General features: G+C 57.0%; 1 protein-coding gene across 1 annotated transcript; it reads left to right on the plus strand.

Annotated features, from left to right (window-relative positions):
• The first annotated feature begins 2,101 nt into the window (after positions 1–2,101).
• Positions 2,102–9,416, plus strand: RCVRN (recoverin). The gene is made up of 3 exons (XM_019413446.2): positions 2,102–2,592; positions 6,319–6,430; positions 9,024–9,416. Exons 1-3 carry the CDS (start codon positions 2,212–2,214, stop codon positions 9,137–9,139), a joined length of 609 nt encoding a protein of 202 aa, XP_019268991.1. The 5' UTR covers positions 2,102–2,211; the 3' UTR covers positions 9,140–9,416.
• Positions 9,417–10,097: the final 681 nt, after the last annotated feature.

The following is a 10,097-nucleotide window of genomic DNA, read 5'->3' on the forward strand; positions in this document are numbered from 1 at the left end:
GGAAGAGACCGCTTCTTTCCGTGGAGGCAAGGCCGGGATGGGGAGACACAAACGGAGGTCCTCTGGTTGGGGGGCCGGCCTCCTCCCCAGCACCCTCTGGGGCTCGAGGAGAGTTTATGGCCCCAGCTCAGACTTAACAAACCCATTCACAATACATCATCTCCAACAACTTGTTTGACTAAGGCGCATACGCATAAACTCTCCCTCTGATAGAAGATGTTTATACAGGTTTTCAAACAAACCCCCCAGGTCATGACCCCTCTCCCAACAGCATCAACACAGCTGCCTGTGGTCCTTTCCACGCGGCGGGGCCCTCCTGGGTACGACAACCTGAGGAATGTGGACCCGAAGTACCAGGCTGCTTCCCACCTGGTTCTGGCTCCTTCCTCCTTGGCCTTGGCCAGGGCAGAAGGCCCCAGGGCGGAGGGGGGGGTCTCTGACTGCCTCCTGTGTTAACCCAGGGCCCTGTCTCCTTGCCCACCACCTCTTCTACTGCCAGGGCAACCCCAGCTCTTGCAAAAATGGAGCTTCTTAGCCCCTCACTCAGGCCTCCTTGGGAAAGGAGGTAGTTGCAATATAACAAAAAGACCCCGAACAGAGAGCCTGGCAGACCAGGGCTTTCCTTCCGGCTTTGCCGTTTAGCAACGTGTGACCCAGGCAGGCTACATGCCCTTCTGGGCTCCATTTCCTCCCTATAATATGCCTCTCCTGATCCGCAGGCCCCACGCGGACAGGCCCAGCACGAACAGGCATTTCTAATCACCTCCCCCATCTGGTTCAAGGGCAAGAGGTGAAGCCTGTGGCCTCACTTTCATGGGCTGAGGTGGATTGGTTTGTTGGTTGGATTTTGAGTTTGGTGACTGTCCTATTCCCAACTGCTCTTGAGAACAAATGCCTCGCTATGGGATAGTGAAGTTCTAGGAAAAAAAAGAAAGGCCTTCCATTACGAAATCACATGCGCTCACAAACCGGTGGGAAAAAATAGTAAGTAAACACAGAGACACACAGAAACACCCCCAACATTAAGGCCTCCTGAGAAATCCTCTGGAACCCCAGGGGTCAGCACTGAAAAATCTGGTAACACTGGGCCGTCATCTCGGATGACCACATTCACATGGCTTTGACCACAGGCAGCCCCTTCTGTGTGTGGTACAGGCCTTACCACCTGTCTTGTCCCTGATTCACCTGCTTCGCTCACTTCCTCCACCTGCTGGCCCCTGAAGGCAGTCTACGTTTTGATCCCTGTTGCAGATGAATAAGAAGTAACATGAATTTAGCACTGACTGTGTGCCAGGCTCTAACTGCATTGCATGTATTAACTCATTTTAGCCTCAAAATAACAATGAGGTAGATACTGTTTTTATGCCTTGTCACTCAAGGAATATTCACCAAGAGCCCAAACCTGCCAGGCACCATTCGGGCAATGGCAATGTGGCTGAGAACAAAACAGAGAGAATCCCTGCCTTCACGGAGCTTTCGTTCTGGTACAGGCATAGCACACGGGATCATTAAAAGTGAATCAGGAGGTGTACCTGAAAGGGAGGAAAATAAAGCAGGGTTTGGGGCATGCAGACGGCTGGCAGCGGGGTGCGTTGTTGTAAATAGTCCAGCTTGCTGAGAAGGTGACATTTGAGGAAAGCCCTGAAGGAGGTGAAGAATTTGAGGAGCACTGTAGGCACAGAGAGGTTAAGAAACACGCCTAGGGTCACACAGCTAGTAAGTTGCAAAGCTGGGGTTTGAACCGGGGCTGGCTCCAGAGCCTGGCTTTTAAGGGTTGCGGTATAGGGCCCAATGCAAGATGCCACTCCTGTCCCTGGGACCTTCAGAGTTTGGGGTCGGGGGGAAGACAGGCCGTGAGCCTCGTGGCTTCTGGAAAGCTGGAGTCGAAGAGGAGGCGGAGGGACGGACAAGGGGCAGCAGGGAAGGCCAAGGCTTTGGCTCTGAAGTTTCTGACCTCCTGCCCTGTCCTCCCAGAAGGCCGAGATGGATTGGCCACCTGCTGTCAGCTCTTTATTTTAATCTTGGTGGGGGGGGGGGTCTTGGAGCTTGCACCCCGCCCCCACCCGATCCCGTTCCCTCCTCCCTCCCAGTGCTGGGGTGAACCCGCCACACGGCCTCTCATCTGCCAGCACCTTCTCCTCTGCCTCCAGCAGCACCTGCCTCTGCAGCCAGGAGACCGCGTCGCTCCCACCCAGCCGCCCGGCCTCACCCATGGGGAACAGCAAAAGCGGGGCCCTGTCCAAGGAGATCCTGGAGGAGCTGCAGCTGAACACCAAGTTCACAGAGGAGGAGCTGTGTGCCTGGTACCAGTCCTTCCTGAAGGACTGTCCCAGCGGCCGCATCACGAGACAGGAGTTCCAGAGCATCTATGCCAAGTTCTTCCCCGAAGCCGACCCCAAGGCCTACGCCCAGCATGTGTTCCGAAGCTTCGACGCCAACAGCGACGGCACCCTGGACTTCAAGGAGTATGTCATCGCCCTGCACATGACCTCCGCGGGCAAGACCAACCAGAAGCTGGAGTGGGCCTTCTCCCTCTACGACGTGGACGGCAACGGAGCCATCAGCAAGAACGAAGTGCTGGAGATCGTCATGGTCGGTCTCCAGCACCCCGTGGTGGGACCGGGGTCACGGGCTTGGGGGGCGGGGTCCGGGCCCCGGCCGCCGCTGCCGCCCCCGGGGTGTGGGGGTGCCCCGACGGGGGCCGGGCCGGCAGGTGGAGCAGGGATCCCAGCTCTGGGGCTCAGGGGTGCTGAGTGCACGGGAGGAGGGGTCTCCAGGGTTTCTTCTCTCCCTTCCTTCCTTCCTTCCTTCCCTCCCTCCTTCTTCCTTTCTTCTTTCCTTCCTTCCTTCCCTCCTTCTTTCCTTCCTTCTTCCCTCCTTTCTTTCCTTCCTTCCCTCCCTCCTTCTTTCTTTCCTTCTTTCCTTCCCTCCCTCCTTCCTTCCTTCCCTCTTTCCTTCCCTCCTTCTTCCTTCCTTCCTTCCTTCCTTCCCTCCTTCTTTCTTTCCTTCCTTCCTTCCCTCCTTCCCTCCCTCCTTCTTCCTTCCTTCCCTCCTTCCTTTTCTCCTTCTTCCTTCCTTCCTTCCTTCCCTCCCTCCTTCTTCCTTTCTTCTTTCCTTCCTTCCCTCCCTCCTTCTTTCCTTCCTTCTTTCCTTCCTTCCCTCCCTCCTTCTTTCTTTCCTTCCTCCCTTCCTTCCCTCCTTCTTTCTTTCCTTCCTTCCTTCCCTCCTCCTTCTTCCTTTCTTCTTTCCTTCCTTCCCTCCCTCTTTCTTCCTTCCTTCCCTCCTTCCTTTCCTCTTTCTTCCTTCCTTCTTTCCTTCCTTCCCTCCCTCCTTCCTTCCTCCCTTCCTTCCCTCCTTCTTTCTTTCCTTCCTTCCCTCCCTCCTTCCTTCTTTCCCTCCTTCTTCCTTTCCTTCCTTCCCTCCCTCCCTCCTTTCTTCCTTCCCTCCTTCCTTCCCTCCTTCTTTCTTTCTTTCCTTCCCTCCTTCCTTCCCTCCTTCTTTCTTTCCTTCCTTCCTTCCCTCCTTCTGTCCTTCCTTCCATCTGCCCTTCTGTCCACGTGTCCTTCCATTCATCCTTCCAACCTCCATTAAAATGTGTTTCCAAACCTTCCACGGTTTGGAAAACTAATTCAGCTTCTTCCAGAATTAGTTTTAAGTCTGTAACATGTTTCCCAACACACAGCAGAAGGAGGCCAGCTTTGAGGGACGTGAAGTCTGGGTTCCAGTCCTCATGGTCTTTCGTAGCCTGGGACAGGCCACTTCACCCCGGGCTGTTGGGTGGGGGGGGGCTCTGCTTTCACACCCACCGCCCCCCTCCCCAACCGTGTGCTCTGGACTGAGCGAGGGGTCTTCGGGCTCCTTGCTGGCCAGCGCTTCTGAAAACACACTCTCCTTCCTGCCCGCACTGGCCCAGCATCACATCATTTGCTGTAAAGAATTTAGGTGTCTCGAGAATAGTCCTATTTAATAGGTGAAACTTAAAAGCAATTGCAATTGCCTTTATATGCCATCATCCAGAGGGAGAGACCGTCAGCATATCGGTATATGCCTTCCCAGCCCTTCATCTCTATATATTTAAAAATAATTTTAGGAACTATGGCATCGCCATGTATGATTTCTATCAGAACTTTCCTTCAGTTACGATTTTGTTATGTTTTCTCTCTCCATGGATCCTCTTCAAAACCATTTTTAATAGTTGCTTAAAATTCCATCTTAATGGAAGTGCCATAAAAAATATATAAGTAGCCCTATATTTTTGGGCAATTCGGATGCTTCTATTTTTTCCGTATGATGTCATTTGAGGTGCTCTTCACTTGGTATCTTTTCCCTAAATCTTTTTAGTCCCCCCTCACTTACCCCACATCCTTGCTTTATTTCCCTAATTCCGTGCCTGGCGAGAGGGGAGAATGTCTCCGGCTTTTATTTCATTTTTTTGGTGCATTTGTAATCTTGTTTTCGTTTGCACGGCCCACCCCCTGATTAGGGAGAGACCATAAACCAAGTAGCCAAGAGGGCGGGCCGCGGGCAGCAGACTCTGCTTGGGCCTCCCGGTCAGGGCGGGAACCTCACCACCCGGGCACCACCCACAGACAGCTCCCCTGGATTGGCAGGTGGCCTGGGACAGGGACCGCGTCCTCAGAACCACCTAGAGGGGGTCAGGCCCAGCCGTGGCCTGCAAGTTGGTTGCTCCTTGAGGAAGAGGAGGAGGGAGGGGAGGGAGGGGGGGAGGGGAAGAAAGAAGGGAGGGAAAGAGGGAGAGGGGGGAGGGGTAGCAGCCAGCCGCTGAGGCCGTGCAAGGTGGTGCCCGGGTTCTGCAATTCACTCGATCGCGCGGCCGCTGCCCTGGGAGGCCCAAGTTATGGGTTCTAATCCCAGCTCTCGTGGCCTTGGAAAAAATCTCTGGGGCCCGGGGTAAGGCCTGTTCCTTCACTGAGCCCCTGGCGGTCTGTCCTCGGAGTTAGAAGCAAGGTGGGGCAGACGGGCATTGTGGCCGGTGTTTAGCAGTTGGGCCTGCACGTGGTCGCCCCGGCTCAGGACAGAGAGAGGCGTTCAGGGAGCCCCCCACCCACACTTGCTGGGCCCCCCTAGGCCCTGAGTGCTGCCAGCCAGGCTCCTGCCTGGAGTGGATTTTTGCTTCTCTTGCTACAGCTTGCGAGCGGAGGGACGGGGGAGAGGGGGGGCTTGGGAGGAGACTTCCCAAAGCTTTTGCCCCTTTCCCTCCAGGCCAGTTTCCCAGGCTTACTGCCCCCTGCCTCGGTGTCTCCAAGGTGCCCCCCACTCCCACCCAACACGCCTGCCTGCCCTCCAGGCCTGGACTTTACTGAGCTGGTGGAATCCTAGTAACCCGGAGCTGGCAGAGCCCAGGGAGACCTGCCCAGGTCTCCCCTCCCTGTCACGGGCCCTGCTTTGTCCTACGTCACACATCGAGCTCCTTTACTAGCTCGAGTAGAGGGAGGCGAGAAGGATCCTGGAGCCTAAATCTAAATCTTTCTCTGGATCCCCCCCCCCTGAGCGGAAGCATAAATGAGAGGCTTCCTGTGTCCTGGGTGGGGTGGGGGTGGGGGTGGGGGTGGAGGTGGGGGCTTTGGAATGTTCTCGTTGACACTCCCCTCTCCCTTCTCCAGCCTCTGGGATGCCCTCCAAGCGGAGATTCTAGAACCAAACTGCTGGGTTGGAATCTCTGCTCCTCTGCTTCTGGCCGGGAGACTTTTAGCACACTAGTTTATCTCAGTTTTTTCACCCATAAAATGGGGCCAGTGACACCCACCTCGTGAGGTTGTCGTGAAGGTAACATATGAAGGTGTTTGGAAATGTGGCACGGGAAGTGTTCAACACTTCTCACCAATTCTTACCATGCGGCCAGCCCGGCTGGGCAACCAAGGTACCACATGGACCCGGAAGAAGCCGTTTGATATCCTAAAACTTCCGGGCATAAGGCTCAAGGTAGCAGATCCCAGACTGCAACCTGGGGGCTGCTGTGGGCTTATCATCACAACGCTTTTAAGTTCTTCCTTTTATAAAATGAAAGTAATGTGCCTACATGGTCGGGAAATGCAAAAGGCACAGGAGGGAGAAAATAACCGACAGCCTCTTCACTTCACCACCATGTTCCCTGTCCCTTCTGAGGATCTCAGAGGTGGAGACGCCCCGACCCCACTCCCGTGAATTCTGGTTCAGCAGGGCAGCCCGGGGCCTGGACATCTGCCTTTCAGTCTCTGCCATAGAGGATGCTTGGCCCCGGTGGGGGGGGGGGGGGGGGAGGAGCACACAGGCTTCTGCTTCTCCTTCTGATGAGACCTTCGTCTTTATTTGGTGCAGGCTATTTTCAAAATGATCAGTCCCGAGGATGCGAAGAACCTTCCAGAGGATGAAAACACCCCAGAGAAGCGAACTGAGAAGATCTGGGGGTTCTTTGGAAAGAAAGATGATGGTGAATTCCCTCCCCTTCATAGCCTGTGGTTTTACAGTCACGGGTTGTTTCCTGGAGACCCCGAGAGTGATCCTTCCGGGGGCCAGTGCCCAGATAGGACCAGGGACACCTCATCCCAGCATGCAAGGCAGGGCTGTCTGGGGGCTTGGGGACAGGGGCAGGGGACATCTCATCCCAGTACACATTGCATGGCAGTCTGGGGGTCTGGGGTCGGGGGCAGGGGACACCCCATCCCAGCATGCACTGCAGGGCTGACTGAGGGCCTGGGGTCGGGGCCGGGGGACACTCATCCCAGCATGCACTGCAGGGCAGTCTGGGGGCCTGGGGTCGGGGGCAGGGGACACCCCATCCCAGCATGCACTGTAGGACAGTCTGGGGGCCTGGGGTTGGGGGCAGGGGACACCCCATCCCAGCATGCACTGCAGGGCCGTCTGGGGGCCTGGGGTCGGGGCCGAGAGACACTCATCCCAGCACGCACTGCAGGGCTGTCTGAGGGCTTGGGGACAGGGGCAGGGGACATCTCATCCCAGTACATATTGCATGGCAGTCTGGGGGCCTGGGGTCGGGGGCAGGGGACACCCCATCCCAGCATGCACTGCAGGGCCGTCTGGGGGCCTGGGGGGGTGCCTGGAGGGGGGTCAGCAGAGCAGTCAGCAGGGCCCAGCTCTGCTCCCGCCCTGGAACAGAAGCTGTTGATGGGGAATGCCACCACACGCCCCTGGCTCGCCCAGCTCCATGGCTGCCTGAGCTCTCTGGGGCCGAGGGAAGGCTCTGGATGGTGGGGCGCCTGTGAAGGACATCTTCCGTCGCCAGCCTCAGCCGCCCTCGGAGTGGTGGAGAGTAAGGCCAGCAGCTCCTAAGCCGAGTGGACGCAGCGGCGGGTTTAGAGGAACTACAAAGCAGCTTTCTGTTTAAACGGGCTGCTTATCCGCCTTAGACGCTTGGGCGTGCTTTACTCGGTCTTAAGGATGCTGTCTGCAAGGTTAGGACAGGGCCGGCCGACTTCGGCTCAGTCTCCGGCCGTATTAGCATCGGGTCCCCGGTAAGTGGGATCTCGGCTTACCTGGTTTTACTCTAGGGAGTCAGTCTGGGTCCCGGAGAAGATGGAATTCGATTTAGAGTAGATTGCAAGGGATTTGCTGAGGAAGGGCCCAGGCAGGCCAGGCTCGGGGAGGAAGGAGGCAGAGGAGGCCGGGAATGCCACCAGACTGCAGAGAAGGTGGCACCGGCAGAGGGAGGTACGGCAGAGAGTGGCTTCAGGCGGGGGCTGCAAAGTCACGTGGCCACGGGGGCCCGGATGGTGAAGGGACAGAAGGGGACAGTAGGCCTACTACGTGACAGGGACTGGCAAATAGTGGTCTGATGGCTTCCTGCTGATTGCTGCAGGCCCACTGGGGCCCACTGGGACCTCATCACCTGATTTTCTTTCTTTCTTTTTTGGTAAATTTTTTGTTTACTTATTTTTGAGAGAGAGCACAAGTGGGGGAGAGGCAGAGAGAGAGAGAGAGGGAGACACAGAATCCAAAGCAGGCTCCAGGCTCCGAGCTGTCAGCCTGACGCGGGGCTCGAAGCCACAATCCATGAGATCACGACCTGAGCCAAAGTCGAGGTTCAACCGACTGGGCCGTCCAGGCACCCCACCCCCACCCCCACTGGCTCTTTAACCCCGTCTGGCACATTGCTCAGGTCTGCCTTGTGTGGGGTCCCCTGTTCTACCTGAAAACTGACCCAGGTGAACATCACGGTCACAGGAGGCGGTGGTGTTCGGGGGCTGGTTCCAGATGGCCCCACTGGAGACAATGAATGCCTCACTCCACAGTTGGGCTCTGACTGTGGAAGTTTCAAGCTCTGTGTGAGGCTGATGGGGCAGCTGAGCCTTTAAAACCCAAATTTCACGACCCAGACCTGTGCAGAGAATCACCCTGAATCCTAACCCGGGAAGGCACTAAGGATTTCCAGAAGGCGCGGAACATAGGCCAATGGAAACCCAGTTCAGTTCAGCCGAGCTTTGCATGTAGCAGGTGCTGTGCACAGAACCGTAAGCAGAAAGAAGCTCCTCCCTCCAGAGGTTTTTCAACATGGGACTGCCTTCCCCATCAGACCAGGAGCTGCAGCGACCTCAGCCCCAAGCACAGTGGCACTGCCACAGCCCGAGCACTGGGAGGGGGACAGAGAGACCTCTCCGCGAGCCAGGCTCTCCCAGGGAACCACGTTTGGACCCCTCACTTGTCACTCCTCACTCCCTGGGTGGATGCTGTTTCCTCCTTCTGACAGGGATACTGTTTGCTTTGCTCAGTCTCCCAGAAGTCCCCCCCAGGGCTTGAAGCTTGGGGGCTAGGGCAATATTCTAAATATTTAATAACCCGCCAGAAGAGTCGAGGCACCGGAATGCACCCTGGAGGATCACCGAGAGGCCCAGGGCGCCCCGGGGAGGAGCTGGGTCTCTGGGGGGCGGCACCCTCGGGGGGGCGCAGATACTCCGTGTTTTCATATTGGATAACGTCCGCACGGGGCGCGCTGGCCGGCGTCAGCTCGGCCGCAGCTTGAAACAGCCGAGCCTGACGGCGCTCTTTTTCCCCCCCTTCGCCCACAGACAAACTCACGGAGGAAGAGTTCATCGAGGGGACCCTGGCCAATAAGGAAATCCTGCGACTGATCCAATTTGAGCCTCAAAAAGTGAAGGAAAAGTTAAAGGAGAAGAAACCCTGATGCCAACTGCGCAGCCCTTCCCCCGCCGCGCACAGAAACCCGGGCATGCACACACCTCCCCAGGGGCCAAGGGGGTTTCCCAGGCCTTAGCGTCCCTCCCGTTCCTCCCAGCCACCTCCTCTCCCTTGCCCGCCCCTTGGGGCCTCCGTGATAATCCCAGGATTGGGTCGCTGGAGTCCTACCAACCCTCCCCCACTCCCCCCCACCACCGTGTAAGCTCCTTTGTGGTTTGCTGGGTAAGCAGGTTCCAATAAATGCGAGAGGAGCTGGGCACACAGCTGACTGGTCGTTCTTGAACTGGGAGAAGGAATGATTTCTGTCGTCTCAGCCTCCCAGACCAGGATGTATGGCCGTTGCAGACACCCGCCAGGGTGGGGAGGGGTGAGGGGAAGGGAGCAAGCATTGCCCTGCTCTCTGGCAGATGGAGGGCTGCAGGGGGTGCCCTGTGGGCCTCCGACAAGCTGTTCCGGGTGGTGAGGTTACCGTGGAGACCCGCACAGCAGGGGCAGGAGGGGCCGGCTGCTCCAGAGGGTCAGGGAAGGGGTTATTGTTACAATCACCTGCCTAAGACGCCCCTCCAGTATGAGACAAGTAGGAGCCAGCTCAAGGGGAGAAGAAGGACCTTGGGCCCAGCTCAGGGTAGCCCAAGGGTACAGCCAAAGGGCTTCAGGGTTCCTTCGCCAACCCCCACCCCGCCCCCCAGCCCTCCACGGGCGAATCTGATTTGTTGGGGAGTCAGGTTGGGGGCTTTTCACTTCTCTCTGAAGTCAGGGCACCCATGTCACTTGAATTGAAAAGGAGATAGGGCACCTGGGTGGCTCCTCTGGTTAAGCGTCCACCCAGGACATCGATTTCGGCTCAGGTCATGATCTCATGGTTGTGAGATCAAGCCCCGGGTGGGGCTCTGTGTTGAGTGTAGAGCCTACAATGAGATTCTCTCTTTGCCCCTTCCCCCCAC

The sequence above is a fragment of the Panthera pardus genome, unplaced genomic scaffold (assembly GCF_024362965.1).
Source record: "Panthera pardus isolate Hobbes unplaced genomic scaffold, ASM2436296v1 HiC_scaffold_3, whole genome shotgun sequence".
NCBI lineage: Eukaryota > Metazoa > Chordata > Mammalia > Carnivora > Felidae > Panthera > Panthera pardus.